The 25,141-nt window shown below is 47.4% G+C and overlaps 1 protein-coding gene across 1 annotated transcript in view; it reads left to right on the forward strand.

Moving 5' to 3' along the window:
* Positions 1-25,141, forward strand: part of LOC129711986 (hemicentin-1-like) — a 238,407-nt gene that overhangs the window by 195,819 nt on the left and 17,447 nt on the right. The window contains exons 82-97 of the mRNA XM_055660084.1: positions 54-244; positions 982-1,195; positions 3,138-3,272; positions 5,171-5,361; positions 6,479-6,560; positions 6,712-6,981; positions 7,813-7,983; positions 10,078-10,248; positions 11,373-11,543; positions 13,794-13,964; positions 14,477-14,626; positions 15,593-15,730; positions 16,572-16,693; positions 18,053-18,290; positions 20,452-20,511; positions 23,232-23,366. Of these exons, the coding sequence (XP_055516059.1) occupies positions 54-244; positions 982-1,195; positions 3,138-3,272; positions 5,171-5,361; positions 6,479-6,560; positions 6,712-6,981; positions 7,813-7,983; positions 10,078-10,248; positions 11,373-11,543; positions 13,794-13,964; positions 14,477-14,626; positions 15,593-15,730; positions 16,572-16,693; positions 18,053-18,290; positions 20,452-20,511; positions 23,232-23,366 (2,610 nt within the window). The remainder of the gene's footprint in view (positions 1-53; positions 245-981; positions 1,196-3,137; positions 3,273-5,170; positions 5,362-6,478; positions 6,561-6,711; positions 6,982-7,812; positions 7,984-10,077; positions 10,249-11,372; positions 11,544-13,793; positions 13,965-14,476; positions 14,627-15,592; positions 15,731-16,571; positions 16,694-18,052; positions 18,291-20,451; positions 20,512-23,231; positions 23,367-25,141) is intronic.

Genomic DNA, 25,141 nt, shown 5'->3' on the forward strand with positions numbered 1-25,141 from the left:
GCCCAATCCTGGCTCCATCAGGCCACATTTCCTTGTGCTCTCTTTTGACCCAGTTCCACCGTTGATCTTGCTTGGCCAGTCAGAGTTTTCGGTGCTGGAGGATTCGCAGGTCCTCCTGCCCTGTGCTGTCCAGGGATTGCCCGTGCCTGCGGTGTATTGGGAAAAGGATGGTGTCACCGTGCCTGATGCCCCGGGGAGGTTCACAGCACTGCAGTCTGGCGAACTGATAGTGGAAAATACAACGGTAGGTAGCATCGCAACACCAAGTTGTACCCGTGTCAGTAACATGACCACAAGCGCACACTTGTCCTCCTGCCAGGCTAGTCTCAATTCAAAGGTCCAGTCTCTCCTGAAGGTTGGCACTGTAGCACTGTTTTATGGGCAACCCTCCAACACATGGTGGGCTTCTGAAATCTAATAAATATATTCATCATGAGGTATTGGTTTAGATTTATTATTGGCACGTGTACTGAGTGGAACATGAAAAGCTACATGCTATTCAATCACATCGAGAGTGTTTAATTGTCATATGTTCCAGCAGCTGAACAATAAATTTCTTATTGCATCTTAACTAGTACGTGAGTGTAATCACGCACAGATAAACATATAATAACAAATAACACTTAATAAACCCAATACTAAGCAGGCATAATAGTGCAATACCAAAGTCTGTTGTGCAATCAAAACACAGACCATAGGAGATCATCGTTACTGAGGTTAGTGTTTGTCGAGTTCAAGAGCCTGATAGTTGCTGGAACAAAGCTGTTCCTGAACCTGGTGGTCATGGTTTTCAAGCTGCTGTAGCTTTTGTAGCAGTGAGATGAGAGCGTGGCCAGGGTGGTGTGGGATCTTGATGGTATTGGCTGCCATATTGGCTGCCACTTTGATGGGGACGTCGGTTTGAGTTTTCTTCAGGGAAGTCCTGTAACCACACAGAGGGAGATGAAATCTCTGACCTACATTGTTTCCACCCTTCTGCAGCCAGAGGATGCCGGCGTCTACACGTGTACAGCAGTCAACCCTGTAGGCAAGGACAGCCATCGCATTCACCTGTCGGTGAGCGTTCAGCCTGCATTCACGGAGCTCCCTGCTGACGTGTCCCTCCACAAGGGTGAAAGGCTGCTGCTGACGTGTGCAGCAAAGGGACTGCCCACCCCCTCCATCAGCTGGACATTCAATAACAAGCCCATCGCAGGTACGCAGGGGAGGAAGCTGGTGCATTCTAATACCATTCCCTGTTGAACAAGAGTGTCATCTTCATGCAAGTGCAATGGTTCATAATATATTTATAACCCTCTGTTTTGTTGCTTGGCCTCCTCCTTTTATGGAATACTACAGCGCGGAAACAGGTCCTTGGGACAAACTCATCCATGCAATTAAGATGCCCCGTCTAAACTAGCGAGCTTTTGCAAGCTATTGGTCCCTATCCCTCTCAACCTCTCCAATCCATGTACCTGTCCAAATGTACTTTAAATGTTGTTATTGTACCTGCCTCAAGTACTTTTTGTGACATACTTGTACACTCTGGAATTTAGGATGAGAGGGGATCTTATTGAAACATATAAGATTATTAACGGTTTGGACATGCTAGAGGCAGGAAAAATGTTCCCAATGTTGGGGGAGTCCAGAACTAGGGGCCACAGTTTAAGAATAAGGGGTAAGCCATTTTAGTACGGAGACGAGGAAACACTTTTTTACACAGAGATTTGTGAGTCTGTGGAATTCTCTGCCTCAGAAGGCGATGGAGGCCAGTTCTCTGGATACTTTCAAGAGAGAGCTAGATAGGGCTTTTAAAAATAGTGGAGTCAGGGGATATGGGGAGAAAGCAGGAACCGGGTACTAATTGGGGATGATCAGCTATGATCACATTGAATGGTGGTGCTGGCTCGAAGGGCCGAATGGCCTACTCCTGCACGTATTGTCTATTGTCATGTGGACAAGGTCTAGTGGGATTAGGGCCAAAAACAGGCAAATGGAACTGGCTTAATAAGGGCATCGTGATCAACATGGACCAGTTGGGCCAAAGAGTCTGTGTCTGTGCTGAAAGACTCAATGACATCTTTGATCATCTCTGCTCACATAGACATCAGATGCTCTTCAGGAAAAGACCAGGATATCTGGAACTGACGTTCCATTAGTCAGGGAATAACAGGTGCAGAATATTCAGATTTAATCTATTTGTGTAGTTTGCATTATCAGTTGAAGTAGACAGCATCTTATTTCCCACATGTTCATTTATTCTCTAGCTGTTAGCCAGAGCACTATCTTTTCCTGAACAAAGAGATTTAATTACATATTCACAATTTACACAGTAATACATTAATCAAAACTGCTAGTTTAGTTTAGTTTGTTGTATTGTGTATCGAGAGACACTGAAAAGCTTTTGTTGTGTGCTAACCAGTCAGCGGGAAGACTATTCATGAGTATTCATGGGTGGCACAGCAGTAGAGTTGCTGCCTTACAGCGCCAGAGACCCGGGTCCATGTGGGTTTTCTCCGGGAGCTCCGTTCTTCTCCCACACACCAAAGATGTTCAGGTTTGTAGGTTAATTGACATGGTATAAGTGTAAATTGTCCCTAATGCCTGTAGGATAGTGTCAGTGTGCGATGATCGCTGGGCAGTGTGAGCCGAAGGACCTGTTTCCACAATGTATCTCTAAACTAAACTAAGCTAAACAAAAAAACTAAAATTACAATCAAACCACCCACAGACACATGACAAAGGGAATAACATTTAGTGCAAGATAAAATCCAGTTCATTTGTCCTGTTTGCACAGTTTGCCAACAACAACCATCAGATTATAACATTGTCAGCCATATTCACATCACACTCAAGCCCCCATTATTCTATGAAGGCCTCCAACCATCCCGTGAACGCCACGTACTCCCGCTCCAGAGACACACGAGCACCAACGTAAGTGGACGAAGGGCAGGCAATTGACTTGGGTAGAACCCGCCACCTTGGGCATGAATGGCCGTCTTGACCAGGGTCAGGAGAAAACTGACTGGCAAATTCCTCCCCCCTCCCCCATCATAACCAACCCCCTTCCCTCCATGTCGGGTGAACAAAGATCAGGAGCGCAGGACTGAAATGCATACCAGAGTACCACTCCTGCCTGACTCTATCTTGTCTTGCAGTGAGATCTTCCCAGACTGAAGGCCTGAGTGAACTACTGATCAAAAGGGTTTCCAAAGAAGATTCGGGAACGTACGTATGCACGGCAGAAAACATTGTGGGGGTGATCAGAGCGATTGGATTTGTCTATGTGAAAGGTAAGCCTATAACTTGCTCATGTCTGTCATGTGGCTTTTCCATTTGTTTCCCTTGGTTGCGAGGAACTATGACAACTTCCCGTTAATTTAACAGTGGCATGATTTGGAGACAATATTTATGTTCCAAATGTGGGGTAAAGATAGATGCTGTTGATCAATGAACCGGCAATGAGATGCTCAAAGGTGGAGTCTGGGAGCAGCTCGTCTGTAGCTGATCAGTGCAACACGGCGCAGCAGTAGAGTTGCTGCCTTACAACGTCAGAGACGCGGGTTCGATCCTGACTCCGAGTGTTGTCTGTCTGGAGTTTTTTGTACGTTCTCCCCGTGACCGCATGGGTTTTCCTTGGGTGGTCCGGTTTCCTCCCACATTCCAAAGACGTACAGGTTTGTAGGTTAATTGGCTTTGGTAACATTTGTAAATCAGTGCAAAACCAAACCCTCACTCTGACATAACTTGGTACTGCATTAGGGCAAAGGTAATCAGTGTTCTCCCATACCAAATGTGATGTTGAAGCTGCAAAAGACTGATAGAACTGCGTAGCACAGAAACAGGCCCTTCTGCCCACCTTATCCATGCCGACCATAATGGGCTGGTCCCATTTTCTTGTATTTGACCCATATCCCTCTAAACCCTACCTATCCATATGTGTGTCCAAAAGGCCTTTGTGAGTCGTGATTGTATCCGCTTCTGTTGCTTCCTCTGTCAGTTCATTCCAGATCCAGACTACTCTCTGAGTGTAAAAGTTGCCCTGGAGGTCCATCTTAAATCTCTCTTAATCCCTCTTTTGACATTAAAAAAAAAATAATAATTTAAACTGCAGCATTGTGTACTGCAGTGGTACTGTGGAGATACTGGTTTAAATCTATTCAGATGGGAAAACTAAATCCTGGCAAAATTAAATGATCTGAAATAAAAATATGACAATGTTAAATCCCAAACTATTGTAGTAGCACATCCAGTTCACTAATGTCACCCGAGGGTGGACACCGGCTGTTGTTATGCAATCCAGCCTACATGTCTTCCGAGCCATAGGAAGGTGACTCATGTCCACTGACAACTGGAATGGCCCAGCTAGATACCCAGTTTGGGGGCAATTGGGAATGGCCATTCTTAACTATCGGTGCAGTGAAATTGAATTAAGAAGAAAATAAATTAGAGAAGATAGATGGATGGATAGATGGATGGGTGGATGGGTGGATGGGTGGGTAGATGGATGGGTGGGTGGATGGATGGGTGGATGGATGGATGGATGGATGGATGGATGGATGGATGGATGGATGGATACTTTATTAATCCCTTTTCAGGGAAATTCATGTTCTTTTGCAGCACACCAATAAAAGTAAGGCACCACATTAAAGAAGTGTTTAACATAGAACATAAAAACATTCCCCCACAATGGTTCCCACTGTAAGGGAAGGCAACAAAGTCCAGTCCTTTTCCTCTTGTTCACCCCCTACTCGGGGCCTATTGAGACCTCCACAGTCCAAGGTACAGTGAATGGTTTGTTTTGCATAGAACCTGGTAAAATCATACAGTAGACCTCACCTGGGCAGTAGACAAGTGTCGCCAAGTTTTGGTGCTGACAACGTTACAAATGTTCACCGAACTGTCCCATCTACTGCCTGCCGCACGTGGTTCTCGAAGGCCCTCCTCACCCTCCCACAGCCCTCCTCACTCTCGCCAGTCCCCTCGCTCTCCGACGGCCCACCTTGCTCTCCAGGGTAAACTTCAAATACGTTACAAAAGCTAAGCTCCAAACAGGAAATGCTAGAGACACACGGCAGGTCGGGCAGCAAAGTTATTGTTTTCAGGCCAATGAACTTCCACCGGAGAGGGGCCAAGAGAGACTTTGAAAGCCCAACAGTAAGAGGTGATATTTTTGTGCTCCGTTTTCCAGAGGCGCCCGTTCTCTGGGGAGAGGTCAGTGCGTACCAGATGGAGCCTCTGGGAGGGAACGTCATCCTGAGCTGCGACGCACGTGGGGATCCAGTGCCGTCGATAAACTGGAATAAAGATGGCAGTCCGCTGACCGTCAGTAACCGCATTCGACAGATGAACAACGGGTCACTGGCGATTTACAGGACAGTGGTGAGTCAGGTTCCCGAGCCAACCGTTCGTGAAGCAAGCTTGAAAATCTTTCTACTCCTCGTTGTCCTGTCTTATTCTTTTCTCTCTTCTTTCTTCCTCTAATTTCTCCTGAAGCACTCCGTTTCTCCGCGCTGGCCTGCTCTTGTTGCTCTGCCATCCTGTGCTCTCCATTCACCTCCTTCCTGACTGAGGCTGCAGACTTTGCGTGTGCTCCTACCTTTCCAGCCCTGCCGCTGAACCAAGAGGTAAGGCTGAACTCGGACATTTTTCAACCACGTCACCCGACAAAGATTAGAGCACAGAGGGACTGCACCCCTGAAGTAAACGCTCTCTTACAAATGTCCACCTGTCTCAATGGCCATGCGTTTGATTTGGCTGAAGAGCGAACAGGTTGAATCGTGCAGGGCGGTGACCCTTCTTCAGATTGATGTCAGCGATCCATGTTCGATGGTTTTACTATACGTTTCCCAAACAGACTTGCTCACACCATGATCACACATTCCCAAAGTAAGGTGAAAGGTCTTGGTGTCAGCTGTTTGCTAATGGTGGAGCTTTATTCCCATGATGTGCTGTTTTGGTGAGTGTGCTGTGAGGCAGCTCAGGCTACATCGAGGACCGGACACATTGGGATGGCCACCTCTAGTGTACACCTCACATCTGCTCCAGTATGTCCGGAGGGGCAGGCTCATGTCAAGAGGGGCAAGCAAAGTGCTCCCCACCACACTCACACCCTTCTCACCGGTCAAGCCATTTCTACGGTTGGATATCTATATTTTCTCTCAATGATCTGCCTCGTGAGCAAGTGAACGCTCTTTATCCCAGGGGAGCGGATTCTAAAACTAGAGGTCATAGGCTTGAGGTCAGATGGGAGAGATTCCAGAGGCAACCATTTCACTCGGAGGGTTAGTCCATATCTGGAATGAGCTGCCAGAGGAAGCTATAGGAACAGGTACAATTACGACATTTGGACAGATATATGGATAGGAAGCGTTGAGAAGGCTCTGGGCCAAATGCAGGTAATGGGGCGAGTCCAATATGCCAACTTGGCCAACATGGGCAAGAAGGGCCGAAGGGCCTAATTCAGTGCTATGACCCTATGACTTTGTCTTTCGGACAGAATGAAGACGCAGGAGCTTACAACTGTGTGGCGAAGAACGAAGCTGGGGTTGTTGAACGGAAAGTTACGCTGATGTTACAGAGTAAGTCACTGGCAATGGGCTCCATTAGATCGGTGGGGGGTGGGGTGGTGGGAATGATGCTCAGGTATCAGAGGGGAATATGTCTCTGCCCATGCCCCATATGTCATCTGAGCCTGGGCAGCTTGACTCAAAATGCCTTCTCTTTCTGCAGGTGCCCCTGTCTTCACCTTGAAACCCTCAGATACAGTGGCAGAGGTCGGGGACAGAGTCCAGTTGCACTGTCAGGCGGGGGGAGAGCCACCGCCTGTGGTGGAGTGGACCCACAATGCACAGCCGGTCAGAGAGAACGGGCGCCTGGCGGTGCTGGCCAATTCCACGCTGCAGATCCTGTCCATTAGCGTGCAGGACGCAGGAGAATATGAGTGTGTGGCGCGGAATCTCCTGGGCAATGCCTTTGTGAGGATAGCTGTCACTGTGCAAGGTAGGGACGAGGCAGAGACACGAGTGTTTAATTGTCAAATGTACTGGCAATGGAGCAAGGAAATTCCTACTTGCCCTGAAGGACAAAAATTGTTGGAGTAACAGCAAGTCAGCTAACAACTCTGGAGAACATGGATAGATGGGCCGAATGGCCTGATATCATGCTGTACAGCACTTTGACTCTAATGGCAAGGTTTGTTAGGAGTATTGAGTTATTTCAAACATCAGGATTGTTTGATACATTAGGGATGGCACGGTGGCGCATCGGTAGAGTTGCTGCCTTACAGCACCAGAGACCCGGATTAGATCCTGTCTGTGTGGAGTTTGCACGTTCTCCCTGTGACCATGGTGGTTTCTCCACGTGCTCCGGTTTCCTCCCACATTCCAAATACCTACAGGTTTGTAGGTTAATTGGCTTCGGTAAAAATTGTAAATTGTCCCTAGTGTATGTAGGATAGTGCTAGTGTACAGGGATTGCTGGTTGGCACAGAATGGGTGGGCCGAAGGGCCTGTTTCCACGCTGCATCTATAAGCCTGTCTATAACCCTGTCAGAAGAGTTTGCTGGTAAAGTGTGCACTCTTCTCCCATTGGTGATCATCTTTGATGACCCTCGGACTATCCTTGATTGGACTTTGCTGGCTCTACCTTGTGCTAAATGTTATTCCCTTATCATGTATCTATTCACTGTAAATGGATCGATTGTAATCATGTGTTGTCCTTCTGCTGACTGGTTAGCTCGCAACAAAAAGCGTTTCACTGTACCTCGGTACACATGGCAATAAACTAAACTGACCTCCGATGGTTCTAATCAGTGACCTTCTCTCGTTCCAGTGCATGGAGGGTTCTCTGCATGGGTGGAGTGGGGACCTTGCAGCGCAACCTGCGGCGGAGGTGTGGTAGAGCGAATCCGTCTGTGTAACAATCCCTTGCCTGCCCACGGAGGGAGAGCCTGCCATGGTGCAGATGTCGAGTCCAGGCACTGCGACTCAACTCCGTGCCAAGGTAAGGATCTGAAGCCAACACTGGTTCTGATGGCCCTTTGGTTAGAGAATTATTCACGTGACCGGAATAATCTCATGGCAAGGGCACGCCATCAGCTGGTGACCATCTCCCTGCACAAGTTGGTGATGGAGGTTGAGCTCAAAAGCTCCCTGCACAGTGCCATCTACTGCCCAGTACTCCAACTACATCACTGTGGGCATCTGGTTTGTTGTCAGGTGTACCGAGATACAACAAAAAGCTTTTGTTAGTGCGCTATCCAATTAAATAAAATAATAATCTAAATGACTACAATCAAGCCATACGCAAGTACAACGCTTGTTCCCTATCCCTCATGAGAGACCTCTTCCACCCCTGCAACGGACTGTTCCAGCCGCTACGGTCAGGCAAACGCCTCCGTTGCCATGCAGTGAGAACGGAGAGGTTGAGAAGGAGTTTCTTCCCAGAGGCAATTCGGACTGTAAACGCCTATCTCACCAGGGACTAACTCTACAGAACGTTTTTCCTTCTATTATTTATTATGTAAAAGAATATGTGTGTTATGATTGTGTTTATAATTTGTTTTGTTGTTTTGTTGTTTGTCTTTTGCACAAAAGTCCGCGAGCATTGCCACTTTCATTTCACTGCACATCTCGTATGTGTATGTGACAAATAAACTTGACTTGACTTGACTTGACTCTAAACCTTTCCTATGAATGTCCCAATGTCCTTTGAATTATGTTATTACACCTGCCTCTCTGTATGAAAACTTTGCCCATCTGATTCCGATTACCTCTTCCCCCTTCCACCTTAAACCTATGTCCTCCAGTTGTTGATTCCCCAATATGTGAGTTTTTCTCAGCATTCATCCTCTCTATTCCCCTCATGATTTTATACTCCTCCATAACATCACCCCTCAGTCTCTTGTGCTCCAAGGAATAAGATCCTAGCCTGCCTGTAGCTCAGGGCATCAAGTCCCAGCAACATCCTTGTAAATCTTCTCAACAATCTTTCCTGCTTAATGGCATCCTTCCTGTAGTTCTCTCGTGTAATTTCCAAAGGAGAGATTCTGCCAGAGAGGTAAATAGAATATCAATATATATATATATCAAACTTACTCCAACATTTTGAGTCTACCTAGAATCTACATTTCCTTGTGTCTACATTACTGCTCCCCAGTGAAATAATCTAGAATCTATACTAAATAAATCTAAATCTAAATAAACCAGAATCTGCCTACTTTGGAGAATGTCTCCTCTCACCCACAGGGGCTCACTGAGACCCTCTGTCACTGCTCCCCCTCTGTTGTTCCCGCAGCTCTCCTGCTCTCCGACCATGTTCCGCATCTGCAGTTTCCCGTGGCTCCAGTTAACTCCGTGACATTTGTACTTGATGTTATTCCAAGTGCAGATTACATTAAGGACTATAAGATGATATATAGTTCCCTCTTGGCACATTCCTGCCTTTGGACGGGGTAATTCCTGATGTGGTGAGGGCTTTGACACTGGCCTGTTGCCGCTCGGAGTCTCAGCCTGAGCTCAGCTGTAGCAGACTCTGGCTGCCAGCCCAGCCCAGTCCATCACACAAACCAACCTCCCTTCCATTGACTCCATCGCTGCCCCGGCAAGGCCAGCAGCACAATCAAGGGCGAGTCGCACCCTGGCCACTCCCTCTTCTCCCCTCTCCCATCAGGCAAAATGTATAGAAGTGTGAAAACGCACACCTCCAGATTCAGGGACAGTTTCTTCCCAGCTGTTATCAGGCAACTGAACCATCCTACCACTAACTAGAGAGCAGTGCTGAACTACTATCTACCTCATTGGTGACCCTCGGACTGTCTTTCGTGGGACTTTGCTGGCTTTACCTTGCACCAAATGTTATTCCCTTATCATTCCCTTAAGCTGAGGGGCAGCAAGGGGGCTAGACTGGGAGGGATGGTGGGAGAGGGAGATGGAATGTGGGGAAAGAGGGAATACACTGTAGACGACTCGATTGTAATGATTTATTGTCTTTCCACTGACTGGTTAGCGCACAACAAAAGCTTTTCATCTTGGTACACGTGAAACATTGACCTGAACTGACATGGAGCGGCCGCTAACCCATGTTTCTTCTCGGCAGTGGACGGTCAGTGGACGGGTTGGGGCAGCTGGTCCCGCTGCACTACTTCCTGTGGCGGAGGGTTTCACCAGCGCTCCCGGTCGTGCTTCGACCCCCCGCCACAGTACGGTGGCCGCCTGTGCCAGGGCAGCGACGTGGACATCCAGTCGTGCAACCTGGAGCCGTGCCCAGGTAAGAGTGTGTCCACTGGGCTGATGGTGGGGGGTGGGCCAAGATAGAGTCACACAGCGTGGAAACAAGCCCACACTGACCCAACATGTCCCATCCGCACTAGTCTACACGGAGCGTGGTGGGTTCCAGGAACACACTGCTGGGGGTGGTGGTTGAAGCAGATATACGTTAGTGGTATTGAAAAGACAGGTACCTGGATAAGCAGGGAATGGAGGGGCGTGCGTTATGTGCAGATAGATAAGTGATGGTTTTGGCATCATTTTAGGCACAGTCATTGCTGTACTGTTCTATGTTCCACCCTCTTACACATTACACAAGATCAATTGTTACTGTAAACCCAGGACTATTGGCCACTTTTGGAGCATTCTGTGCATTTGTCCCCCTATTTCAGGATGGATGTAGATGCAATGGGCAGGGTGCGGAAGAGGTTTACCAGAATAATGCCTGGTTTAGATGGTATTAGCTGCATGGAGAGGTGGCCCAACTTGGGTTATTTTCTCTGAAGCGTCGGAGGTTGAGATGGAGACCTGATAGAAGAATATTAAGTTATGGGACGCATAGTTAGGGTAGACGCCCAGAACCTTTCTACCCGGAATGGAAATATCAAAGACTAGAATGTAGATGAGGGGGGCAGAATTTAAAGGAGGTGCGCAGGACATGTTTTTCTACACAGTGGTGGGTGCCTGGAACACACCGCCATGGGTGGTGGTGGGGGCAGATATACGACAGTGGTGTGAAAGAGGCTTTAGATAGGCACTTGGATATGCAGAGATTGGAGGGATATGGATCACATGCAGGCAGATGAGATTAATTTAACTTGGGGATCATGTGTGGCATGGACATTGTGGGCCGAAGGGCCTGTTGCTGTGCTGTTCTATGCTCATCATCATTACTCGGCGGAGTGTCCGAGCTTGGGATTCCACGGTGGATCTTCTTGACGTAAAGTCACTTCTGTGATGCAGGCCATCCGGCAGCCATCTTGTGCACAGCAGGGTGCCACAAGCGGTCATCAATGGGGATTGTAAACTCACACAGGGGCCGTTCAGTATTGAGCAGGGTAGGTGATGGAGGTGGAGCGTTACTCCTGTCCTGATGACTCGGGTCTGTCTCCCTTGTGTTGGCAGTGGATGGGAAGTGGGCTTCCTGGAGCGTCTGGACTCCATGCAGCCGGACCTGTGGGGGCGGGCAGAGCAAGCGCCACCGGGCGTGCAGCAACCCCCCTCCTGCCAGCGGCGGCAACACCTGCTCTGGAGCCCACGTACAGATGCAGAGATGTGGCACTGGGGCGTGCCCGGGTAAGCACAGCGCATACACGGGGGCTGAACTGGGAGGGAATGATGGGAGAGGGGGTGGGATTGTGGGGGGATGGGTGGGAATGTGGGGGGAGGGGGGGGGAATGTGGAGAGGGCGACAAATAGTGGGGGGAGACAGGATGGTGGGGAGAGGGGGGGAATGTTGGGAATGTGGGGGAGAGGGGGGGATGTGGGGGGAGGGGGTGGGATGTGGGGAGAGGGGGGGATGTGGGGCAGGGGTGGGAATGTGGGGGGTGGGGGTGGGATGTGGGGGGAGGGGGTGGGGATGGGGGGAGAGGGGGAATGTTGGGGCAGGGGTGGGGATGTGGGGGGAGGGGGGGGGATGGGGGGGAGGGTTGGGGCAGGGGTGGGAATGTGGGTAGAGGGGGAGGGAATAGCAGGGTAAGGGGGAGGGATGGTGAGAGTGGGAATGATGGGGCAGGATGATGGGGAGAAGGGGAGGGAATATTGGGGAGAAGGGGGGGGAGTGGAAAGAGGGGGAGGAATGGAGGGGAGGGGGAAGGAAAGGAGTGGAGAGGTCAAGGAATGCTGAGGTAAACACAGTTTGGGAACATTTTTGAATTTCAGCAAAGAATGACCAATAAATTAATAAGGAAAGGGAAAGAGTTGGGTGGTGAGAAATAAAAGTAGCTACAGTAAAAAAAAAGTTGAAAAAACTTGGCCCACACATCTTTAAATGTTATCCCTTTCACCTTAACAATGACATCAAGCTAAGCAACAGACTTCTTAATAACATGAGAGAAAATATTGTAAAATACAACACAGCATTTTGTTCATCTGGACATTAATGCTCTCTCACAGTTCCTTATGGGCATGAAAGCAGATTAATAACTTTGAACCTGATGCAAAATTGTCTGATGTTCATGTTCCCACTCAGCTCCTGGTCAATTGCACCACTTGTTGGTCAAAGATGGGAACTGCAGCTCAGAACCCACTTCAAACAGTGTTAACTATTGTGTGGGAAGGAACTGCAGATGCTGGTTGGTTTACGCTGACGATAGACACAAAAAGCTGGTCTGAAGAAGAGTCTTGACCCAAAACGTCACCATTCCTTCTCTCCAGAGATGCAGCCTTTCCTGCTGATTCTTCACTGTTAACTATTGGCTACATTTATAAAGCTAGTCGGTAATGCTATCGTACATCAGATCTTCCCTGGTTATGCCGTGTTGACTACATGCTAAGGCAATTAAGCCAATTTTCTGCAAGATTTAAACAATCATCTCTTCCCCATAGTCGTGTAACAATAGCATTGTACATAATAACTTTCATATTGTACTACATGTACATTAGTTTTCATAAAACAATTATAAAGATACCTTGTCAAACTTGTTTTCAAACACACGCTGCCCATTGAAAGTCTCTGCTCTCCGTCAGTTTTTCCTTGATGCACTCATATGATATATCTGGATCCCGACCGGAAACGTCACCCATTCCTTCTATCCAGAGATGCTGCCTGTGTTACTCCAGCATTTTGTGTCTATCTTTCAGATAAAGTAGATGCATTTGGATAGACTGATTGGAGATAGTGTTGCATGTAGGAGATCATTTCTTACCAATCTGGTTGAGTATTTTGAAGAAGTAACCAAAAAGGTTGATGAGGGCAAAGCCATAGACATTGTCTAAGTGGACTTCAGCAAGGCATTGGATAAGGTTCTGCATAGTAGACTCTGCTCTGGAAGATTAGATCACATGGGATCCAAAGAAAGCTAGGCGACTGGATAGACAATTGGCTTTGTGAAAGAAAGCAGAGGGTGCTGGTGGAAGGTTGTTTTTCCAACTGGCTTTGTAGTGTTGGTCTCCAGGGATCAATGGTGTTTGTTTGGTTTATATCAACGATTTGGATGAGAATGTACAGAGCATAATTAATAACCTTGCAGATGGAACTAAACGTGGGTGGTATCACAGAAGATGATTATCAGCAATGATAGCAGGATCTTGATACGTTCATAAGTCATCAATGCAGAATCAGGCCATTTGGCCCATCGCGTCTACTCCTGCATTCAATCATGGCTGATCTATCTTTCCCTCTCAACCCCAATATCCTGCCTTTTTCCCCCATAACCGACACCTTTACAAATCAAGAATCTGTCAGTCTCTGCCTTAAAAATACTTGTTCAGCTGGGCAAGTGGGCTGAGGAATGGCTGTTTCCGTGCTGAATGACTCTCTCTCTCTCTCTCTCTCTCCTTGGCCACGCCATGAATTGCTGATTGCGTTGGCCTTGTCTGTGGCAGTGAATGGCGGGTGGAGCTCCTGGCAGCCGTGGAGTGAGTGTTCGGCATCCTGTGGCGAGGGCAAGCGGCTGAGAGAACGGAGGTGCGACAGCCCTGCCCCCAACGGCAACGGCAAATCCTGCCCTGGCGATGACTCGGACACCGCCAGCTGCGGCCTGGACCCGTGCGCAGGTGTGTGTGAGAGTGAGCGGGGGGAGGGGGGGCCTGGTATCACAGATAGTGAACATGGTTATCAACAGCTTCAACTCTTGTGTGACAAGGGTGTACAACGCTTCCTCTGTCTGTGGGGCAGTGAGGCAGGACTGGTTTCAAAGCAAGCGGTGTTTTGGTTGAAAGATGTAACATAGAAACAGACTCTTTAACCCACCATGTGCATGCCGACCATCGATCACCCATTCACACTGGTTCTATATTATCTCACTTTTACATTCACTCATATAAGATTGTTAAGGGCTTGGACACGCTAGAGGCGGGAAACATGTTCCTGATGTTGGGGGAGTCCAGAACCAGGGGCCACAGTTTAAGAATAAGGAGTAAGCCATTTAGAACGGAGCCGAGGAAACACTTTTTCTCACAGAGAGTGGTGAGTCTGTGGAATTCCCTGCCTCAGAGGCAGGTTCTCTGGATGCTTTCAAGGGAGAGCTAGATAGGGCTCTTAAAAATAGACCTGTCCATTGTTGCAGGTGTACCTGGGAGAGCCAGAGGAAGCCTGATTGGAATAATCAACAACAAGGAATTTGGAGTCGCATTCCTGGACGCTAACGTGACGGAGAACTCGGCCACCGGCATCACAAGTGTTCAGGCCATCGTCCAGAACCTGCCCGTTACAATCGGTTGGTATGGTGTGGTTGGTGGGGGATGGGTGTCACCGGCATTGTGCCTCCCTGTCAGCCACTTCCTACATCATTTACTCTTATCTCAATCAGTTGCCTGATCCTCATCAAGCTGACCACCGCCACATCCCACTCTGGTTTTGACCCGCGAGAGACATCTCTTACCAATGGTTCCTCCAACTTTTTCTGAAGTTTCTTGATTTGGGGTCAAATCCACCCCGGATGCGAGACTGACACAGGACCTGCAATGTCCAACTTGGATTGCATGAGGAAATTATGCTTCTTAACCCAAACCCAATGTTACGCCGGGAGCATAGTCACGGTTCCTGTGACAAGGAAACCTGGTCAATGTGTACTAATAATAACATAGAACAGTACTGCAAAGCAACAGGCCCTTCGGCCCACAATGTACGTACTGAACATAAAGCCAAGATAAACTAATCTCCTCTGCCTCCATGTCCAATCATTCCCTGCATATCCACATGCCTATCCAAAAGCCCCTTAAATGCCACTATCATATTTGCCTCCACCGCCACCCCCGGCAACACGTTCCAGGCACCAACCATTTCTCCTGCACGTCTCCTTAAAACTTTTCTCCTCTCACCTTAAAGATATGTCCTCTAATATTTGCTATTCCCACCCCAAGGAATCGGTTCTGCCTCTCTACCCTATCTTTGTGTCTCATAATTGTATAGACATCTCTCAGGTCTCCCCTCAATCGCCAGTGTTGAAGAGAAAATAATTCAAGTGTGTCTGACCTCTCCTTGTGGCTGATACCCCTTAATCTAGGCAGCATTCTGGTAAACCTCTTCCGCACCCTGTTCAGTAACTTATCTAACACGTCAATTGTGGTTTCCCCCCCCCACTGATGCCATTTTGTTATTCATTGTTCATCTTTTGAAACTATTGCTTTACTAGACAGCATGTGTTTGGTGTTACTCCTCTGACTGTGCCTCCTTGTTCTAGGCCCTCTGATACGGGTGTTGGCCTCCACCTTCACCCCGATTTACTGGTCGGTCGCCAACCCAGCACCAGGAACCGCAAACGGGTTCTCACTGACAAAGGGGGTTTTCAGGCAGGAATCACAAGTGGAGTTTGCAACAGGTGAGTGCCCCAAAGAAATGCTAACTTGCCGATGCAGACCACTAAACCTTTCCCTTCCACGTACCTGTCCAAATATTTTTTAAATGCTGTTGTAGTACCAGCCTCGACTACCTTGTCGTTTCTTATACCCACCACTCCCTGTGTGAAAAATGTACCAATTGGGTTCCTATTAAATATTTCCCCTCTCATCTTAAACCTATGTCCTCTATTATTCTTATCCCCCTACTGTGGGTGAAAGTGTGCTTTCCCCTGTCTGTTCCCCTCAGGGTTTTATACCCCTCTATAAGATCACCCTTCAGCCTCCTGCGCTCCAAGGAATTAAGTCCTACCCTACCCAACCCCTCCTTGTAGTTCAGGCCCTTGAATCCTGGCAACATCCTTGGAAATGTTCCCTGCCTAGTGACAGTTCTTGAGAGAAACGGTGCCTCATTTGGATGTGAAGAGCGAGGGGCCTGTCCCACTCGGGCATCATTGGCACGTCACGCAGATAGCGCACGAAGATTTTGTACATCCCATAATTCGGGGGCGACCGCGCGTCACTGCCTACGTCGCCGCGCACCATGAGCACGCAAGCGCATCGTGCGTCGTGACCCGTAAATGATGCCGCGTAAATTACACGCAAATGACGCCCAAGTGGGACAGGCCCTTGCGGCTAACAACAGGAGGAGTATTCCGATCGGCAAAAAGTGATTCACTCTTTTGATTTTCTCAGTTTACGTCAGCGATCCCGCTGTTCATGGCCACGTTTTATAACAAAGGCTGGGTGTTAAAGTGAGATAGGGTCCCCTTACACTGAGTGCTCATGAAGATGTTGGAACTGAAACATTTTTCCGATGCTCAGGTGAAGTCCTCCGAATGACGCACGTCTCCCGTGGCGTGGATGCAGAGGGAGTGCTCCTGTTCGACATTGTGATCAATGGGAATGTCCCCAGAATGCTAGCAAGTGCAGACATCACTGTGAAGGCGAGTATATCTCTTTAACCCTCCTGCTGATGTTACTTGCACCCTTTCACAGTTAATAACACAATGTTCTCTATTTGTCATTCATCACATTGTGTTTCAGAACAAATTTCAGGCATTTTCTCCGTCCTGCATGGAAAATGTTAACTTTAAATGTAATTGTACTGAGACCTGCTTCAAAGCATCTGGTCATAGACATGGAGCCGTAGCACAGCATGGAAACATGCCCTTTGGCCCTCCTTGTCCATAGCTGTAGCCCTTTTCCTTGAGTATTTCTCTATCCCAAATCCAGCCAACTATCCAATGTTCTCCAACTATCAGCTGTCCTCAACACTGTGGTCAAATGAGTGCACTAGCAACCAGAGTTTTCAATAACGGATTCAGAGACTTCACATCCCACTAATGCACTGGGAGTTTTAAGTTCCAGTAATTAAATTAACCTGGAATTAAAATGCGAGAAGCTGGAACAATAAGCATGCAGCCACTGCATCGTCAGGTCATTAATATTGGCCGTAGCTACCAGGCCTGTATTGATCACTCTCTCCTGTGTGGTTGAATCTTAATTACATCCACAGGGAGGTAGTGCTGGGTGATAAATGTTGATATTGCCAATAGTGATCAAATCCTGGGAATGAAGAAAGTTTCTTCAGTATTATTCTGAATGCGGTTGGCTTCATCGAGTCATGGAGCACAGAAACAAGCCCTTCGGCCCAACCCACCCATGCCAACCAAGATGCCCCATCTAAGCTAGTCCCATCAGTCAGTAACTAACCGTCTATAGAAACATAGAAAATAGGTGCAGGAGTAGGCCCTTCGAGCCTGCAACGCCATTCAATATGATCATGGCTGATCACCCAACTCAGTATCCTGTACCTGCCTTCTCTCCAGACATCCTGATCCCTTTAGCCAAAAGGGCCACATCTAACTCCCTCTTAAATATAGCCAATGAACTGGCCTCAACTACCTTCTGTGGCAGAGAATTCCAGAGATTCACCACTCTCTGTGTGAAAAATGTTCGTTGGAGTACACATGGGTGAGGGGGTGATCTTATTTGCAGCATCTTGGTTGGCATTGGATAAGTTGAGCCAAAGGACCTGTTTCCGTGCTGTTTGACTACGGCATTATTAATGGACATGAATACGGAGTTAAGTTTACAATCTCATCATTAAATGTCTGACAAGGCTGAAGAGATACCTGCTCTCTAATTTAAATGTTTGCTTGGCCCAATCTATAGAAGGTGTTCATTCTTGGTGGAACTGACCGCAACAGAAAACCTGAACTCCACGAATACCTGTTGAATGTGCTTCATGTGCTTCTGAATATCAGGCTGGATTCATTCTGGTCTTCCTTGTTTTAACATAGGACTTCAGTGAAAGGTACGTTCAGACCGGTCCTGGGCAACTCTACGGCTGGTCGAACCAAATGCTCCTCCAAGACGGCTCGCCCATTTCCTTTCAATGCAACCACACCATTGTGTATGAATCTACACTGGGCCGCCAGACCTCTGTCCTACAGATCCTGAAGGCTGAGTATATCTCTGTCTACTATTCCGAAGCAACAGAGGAACTGAGCTTCCACATCACAACCTCCTTCAGGAAAGGTGAGTAGAAACTGTCATCTAATTCTCTCTGTAAATATCTGGCATTTTCTCTTTGTGTTAGTTTTCCCCTGAAGTCCACTAAAATAGAAAGTCTCAGTATTAGTTGGAGGCTTCCGAGGCTCCTGCTGCCCACTAGAGCCAAGCATTTTATGCAGGTCTGAGGTCTACAACCATAATTCTGCTGTGGTGTGTGGAAGATAGCGGGCAAGAGTCAAGAATGTTTAATTGTCAATAACAATTGAAAAATAAGAAGGTAGACAAAAATGCTGGAGAAACTCAGCGGGTGCAGCAGCATCTATGGAGCAAAGGAAATAGGCAACGTTTCGGGCCGAAACCCTTCTTCAGACTGATTGAATAATACGATTCTTTCTTGCTGCAGCTTAACAGGCCTGTAAACACAAAACATACAGTATATAAGTAAACAATAAACAAAATGAAACTTAATTCTAGGTAACATTAATAGTGCAAAATCAAAGTCCAGAATGCAACCAAAGAAACAGTCGATAAAAGATCCTAATTGCTGAGATGTGTTAGGCAGTGTTCATGAGCCAGATAGTTGTGGGAAGAATCTGTTCTTGAACATTGAAGTCACGGTTTTCTGACTCCTCCTGTATACTTTCTCCCCGATGGTAGAAGTGAGATGGGAACGTTGCCAGAGTGGTGTGGGTCTTTGATGATATTGGCTGCCTTATTGAGGCAGTGCCCCCTGTGGATCCCTTCAATGGTCAATCACATCATTGGTGTCTCTGGCAGCTCTGCTGAGGGGTGTGTCCAAAGATATGGGAAGTGGTCCAAGCTTTTCACTATTGACCTTTATTGACGGTGGGCAGTACCATGCAGCGGGAAAAGGCTGGGGATGGAACCTGACTCTTCTAGATGTTGAATGTTAGGTCTATCGCTCATATGGTCTGGTAAATGAATCTACAACATCAAGAAAACTTAGCCTCAGAGTTGTCTGCATACTCTATTAGACAGGAAGAGAGATAACATTTCTATACCCTGTCTCTCATGCTCTCAGGGCATCCCAAATTGCCTTTCACCCCTTGAATTAACATAGGAGGAAATAGCAGCCAGACTGCAAGCACCAAGGTCACAAACAGCAGTAGGGCAGATCCCCAGCTCCATTGATTCCAGCTGAGGGAACAGCCAGTATTGGCCAGGACTCTGCGGCACACCTCACTGCAACCTCATAATCCTACCATTTCCCTCTGCTTTGAGTGTCTCCTGCTGGCAAATGTCAAGGCAACATTGCCGTGGGCTGTCAATTGATGGATTCTTAACATCAGGTCTTCTTTTTGGTGGAACCCAAGATACACTCAAAATGCTGGAGTAACTCAGCAGGACAGGCAGCATCTCTGAAGAGAAGGAATGGGTGACGTTTCGGGTCGAGACCCTTCTTCAGACTACGTTAGGGGTGGGAGGGAGATAGATAGATAAGGAAGTGTGAAGGTGTAAAAACAGGGCAAAGGGAATGGAGATCAAGGAAAATGTATAATAGGTTTTTGGTGCAGTCAGATACCCCTCGGAGGTGAATTCCTTTGAGATTCTTTCCCTGGGTCCTCTCCTCTCAGTGGGTCGTCCATATGTGGATGAGCTTCCGGAGGAACCTAAAGAAGCAGACACCATTATGACTTTTAGAACACACTCGGATAGGTAGTATGTTCAAGAAGGAACTGCAGATGCTGGAACATCGAAGGTAGACAAAATTGCTGGGGAAACTCAGCGGGTGCAGCAGCATCTATGGAGCGAAGGAAATAGGCAACGTTTCGTGCCGAAACGTTGCCTATTTCCTTCGCTCCATAGATGCTGCCGCACCCGCTGAGTTTCCCCAGCAATTTTGTCTACACTCAGATAGGTATATGGATAGGATAGGTTTAAGAGTGCTCTGGGCCAAATGCAAGCAAGTGGGACTAGGTCAATATGCCAAGTTGGTCAGCATGGGCAAAGTGGGCTGAAGGGCCTGTTTACTTGTTGCACAGCTCTACGACTCTATGGCGAGTTAAATGCTTGAAAAATGAATCTTCCCCAACCAGGGATATGAGCGGGGATGGTAAAGAAAGTGCAAATAAATCGCACATTGGGAGGTGTTTAAATCATTCTTTTCACGACTGGATTTCTCACTGATTGCCTGTTGTTGAATCTCTCTTGCTGAATGTTTCAGACTCCAAAGGAGATCGGTGTCCCGAGGGATTTGTACTGGATTCAGACTCGTACTGTGCAGGTAGGTTCTAGTTGTCACGGAGGCTTACATTAAATAAAAATAGAAAAGGTCGTTGGATGGATCTGCAGTTGCCTCGAGGTCAGCTTTTCATATTCAATTGTGAAATTGTCCCAGAGTCTACCACAATTCTAAAGCGACATGTCTCCTGCTTCTCCTGCCTGAAGCTGTGTGCGAAAGTTGAACTATTCGTCCGAGGAATGAGGTCCCCATTACTCGAGGCCAGGCTGAGGTTCTTCAATTTCCCCGTCTTCATGAATCAATGTGGAGTAGACCTGGGATTGAGGATATAGGGAATAGGGATATGGAGACAGTGCAGAGGTGGCACTGGGGTGATGGATCTTAAGTTCATGTGCTAGAAGCACAATCAGGCCATTCGGCCCATCAGGTCTACGCCATTCAATGTGTTGGAAGGAACTGCTGATGCTGGTTTAAACCAAAGATAGACACAAAATGCTGGAGGAACTCAGCGGGGCAGGCAGCATCTCTGGAAAGAATGAATGGTTGACGTTTCGCGTCGAGGCCCATCTTCCGACTGATATCAGGGGAGAGGGAGATACATAGATAAGGAAGTGTAAGGTGTGAAAATAGGACAAAGGGAATGGAGATCAAGGGAAATGTAGGGATCATTGTTGGCTGGGAGAAGGTAACAACAAAAACAAACAGAGATATCATCATCATCATCATCATTCTTTATTGTCATCATGCAAAGCAACAAATTGTACAGTGCAAAATGAGAAGACGTTTTTCAGGGAATACCGGAGCATCGCACATAAAAACTTAAACATTTCACACATAAATAAAAACAATCCAGTTCCTGATAAAAAACAGTACGAATAGTTTTTAAAAAGTGCAGGTAAAAAAGCAACATTAAAATACAATTTAAAAAAAGTCATAAAATGTCCAGAGCAGCTGATTTAAGTGACCTGAGCCAGTGCCAGAGTTATTACTCAGTGCCAGTTATTAAATTGTCAGTGCAAAAGCAGCAGAATCAGGTGGAGTGACTGTTTAGCAGCCTCACAGCCTGTGGCAGGAAGCTGTTTAGCAGTCTGGTTGTCCGGGCTTTGATGCTGCGGTATCTTTTTCCTGATGGCAGGAGATCTAGATGTGTGTGGAGGGGGTGCAGTCTGTCCTTTGCTATGCTCAGTGCTTTTTTCAGGCAGCGGCTCTGGAACAGTTCTTGTACCGAGAGCAGGGAGACGCCAATGATCCTCTCTGCTCCCCTCACTACCCTCTGCAGAGACTTCCTGTCTGAGCAGTTACAGTTGGAGTACCACGTATTCATGCAGTACGTGAGTACAGACTCCACCGTGCCCCTGTAAAAAAAGTCCTGAGGATGTTGGTGGGAAGTGAGACCTGTTTGAGTTTCCTCAGGTAGTGCAGTCGCTGATGGGGCCCGTTTGACAATCCCAGTGTCAATATAGAGTAGTCTTAGACAGTAAGACTGGTCGGAGAATTGGGAAGGGGGGGGGATGGAGAGAGAGGGAAAGCAAGGGTTACTTGAAGTTAGAGAAGTACATTTCATACCGCTGGGGTGTAAACTGCCCCAGGAAAACACATTCAATCATGGCTGATCTATCTCTCCCTAACCCCATTCTCCTGCCTTCTCCCCATAACTCCTGACACCCGTACTAATCAAGGAATCATCCAAAATCTCATGCTCTGGCAGAGTAGACACAAGAGGCTTAGAGGCCTATTCCTCTTCCTATATAGAGTCATACAGCACTGAAATCGGCCCTTCGGCCCAACATCCATGCTGACCAAGATGACTCATCTAATCTGGTCACATCTGCCTCGTGCTTCCTTTTATTTCTGCAGAAAATCTGGATTTCCCCTGAGGTCAGTGTGTTGACCCTTTGTCGTGTCTGTTCCCATCAACGTACTCACACACATTGGTCTTCAGCAGCTGCTCGTGTGTTCTTGGTATGTCCACCTCCTCTGTCCACAGGCTTTCAGATGAGAGTCAGAATTACCCGTGGCACTGAAGACTGAAGACCTCTATCATAGAAACATAGAAACATAGAAATTAGGTGCAGGAGTAGGCCATTCGGCCCTTCGAGCCTGCACCGCCATTCAATATGATCATGGCTGATCATCCAACTCAGTATCCCGTACCTGCCTTCTCTCCATACCCCCTGATCCCCTTAGCCACAAGGGCCACATCTAACTCCCTCTTAAATATAGCCAATGAACTGGCCTCAACTACCCTCTGTGACAGAGACTTCCAGAGATTCACCACTCTCTGTGTGAAAAAAGTTCTTCTCATCTCGGTTTTAAAGGATTTCCCCCTTATCCTTAAGCTGTGACCCCTTGTCCTGGACTTCCCTAACATCGGGAACAATCTTCCTGCATCTAGCGTGTCCAACCCCTTAAGAATTTTGTACGTTTCTATAAGATCCCCTCTCAATCTCCTAAATTCTAGAGAGTATAAACCAAGTCTATCCAGTCTTTCTTCATAAGACAGTCCTGACATCCCAGGAATCAGTCTGGTGAACCTTCTCTGCACTCTTCTATCCAATGACAGTTCTCACTAATGAGTGACTTGGGCAGGAGAAAGAGCCCATGGTGCTAAGACAAGGGTCCCTAACCGGCAATGGCATAGAACTTGTAGCAGAGGAACCAGTCAATCAGTGTGTGCTGGTGTTAATCCCAGCCTCCTCCAACTCTACCCTCTCAGCAGCATTCTCTTCCTTTGATGTATACCTTTTCTATTTACTTGGCAGATTTAGATGAGTGCCAGCGCGGGACGCACACGTGTCACTTTGGTCAAGACTGTCAGAACGAGGCAGGTTCATACCGCTGCATGGTCCATTGTGGAATTGGCTTCAGGCGGTCTGCGAAAGGACCTGGCTGTGAAGGTACTGGGACTCTGCTTGGCATGGCAACAATGTTAAAGGATTAGTCGTCTGTCAGGGAAAGTTAACCCACTGGTAACCAACTGGTGAGGTGATGTACTGTGTCATAGAACAATGGGACCAGGCCATGTAGAATGGCGGGCTAGACTTGATGGGCCGAATGGCCTAATTCTGCTCCCAGAACTTATCAACTTGTCCACTGCCTACACACCTTCCCCTCATGACCAATGATGAGTGTGGGTCAGCATCCCACCCTCCTCTCCTTGTTCTTCCCCTTCTATCCTGTCCCTTCTCTTACCCTTTCCCCCACCTCCATGTCCCTGCCCCTCCTCCATTGCACTTCTCCTGTAGTAGTAGTAGTTTCTTTATTGTCATTGTAACATGAACCATGTACAACGAAATTTAAAAATGTCAGCCAGTCAGTGCACCATTCAAACATTTCTAAAAGCTAACGATACATACAAGATAAAATATTAAAAGATAAACAACTAAAATAAATATCACGAAAATAGCACGCGTAAACACCCAACCCTCCATCCTTCTGTTGATTTCACAGTGTACCACAGTCCCTTAGTATGTATCGCCCCTGCGTTCCTTGGCGGCTACATTTAGTGCTTTTATAGCAGTGGGGAAAAAACTGTTTTTTAGTCTGTTTGTCCTTGTCCTTGTAGATCTGTACCGTCTGCCTGACGGCAACAGTTCAAACAGGGAGTGTCCGGGGTGGGAAATGTCCTTTATGATACTCTGGGATTTTTTCATGCAGCGTGTACCATGGCCCATCCCTGCTGCCATGTCCCTCTCTCTGCCATTTCCTCCTCTCTTTTTCATCCGCGCCCTCTTCCTTCCTCCCCCACATCTCTCCCTTTCTCTCCTCCTCACTTGATATCCACGTTTCTCCTGTCTGAGGTGAGATCTCGCTCTCACCCGTTGCGTGGAGGTCACAATTAACATTGATTAAACCTCCTTGACTCACAAAGTATCGCATTGGTGAAAATCTACAGCGTGCAACTGAACTTTGCAAGGGTGAGAGAGTGAAACACGTTGCGGTACCTTTCATAACTCCTGGTCATTGCAATGTGCTTGGCAGCCAATAATGTCCTTTTAAGATTCAATCCTGAAAAGGGGATCCGGTGAGGGGTGGCTGTTGAGAACTCAGAGGGACCCGGAGATACAAAGAAGGGATGAGTACGTTTTGTAGCTTTGTCGGCACCTTTGTGATAACTCTTTTGTGTACTTTGTATTACACTGTACCTAGCTCGGTACAAATGACAATGAAGTATCATCACCATCATCATCATCATCATGTTGGAAGTCCATCAGTTAAGGAGAGCACTGAAAGCTCCTGCAGTTAAAAATAATTGCTATATAATCGATGCTTTGTGATATTGATTGTGGGGTGAATATTCCCGTGAAACATGGGGAAACTCCCCACCCCACTTCAAAGTTCTTTTGCATTCAGCTGATGTGGCAGACCGGAAATTATCGTGGCTCCTGTTAGACTGCTGACCCTCAATACTTCCCTGGAGCCCAGCTCACTGGCGTGGGACCAGAAGGCTCAAATGCTAACACGGAGGTGAGACAGCTACCCAACATTACCACGAGATATCTACAGATTCTCCAGATACCTCCTGATACCAGATATGATGTACACCTCCAGCTTCAGGGACAGGAACAACTGAATCATCCTATCACCAACTAGAGAGCGATCCTGCCCTACCATCTTGAATCAGGCTTTACTGGAGTTTATCTTGTTATTATTCCCTTTATCCAGTTTCTGT

This window comes from Leucoraja erinacea, chromosome 31 (assembly GCF_028641065.1).
Source record: "Leucoraja erinacea ecotype New England chromosome 31, Leri_hhj_1, whole genome shotgun sequence".
Lineage (NCBI taxonomy): Eukaryota > Metazoa > Chordata > Chondrichthyes > Rajiformes > Rajidae > Leucoraja > Leucoraja erinaceus.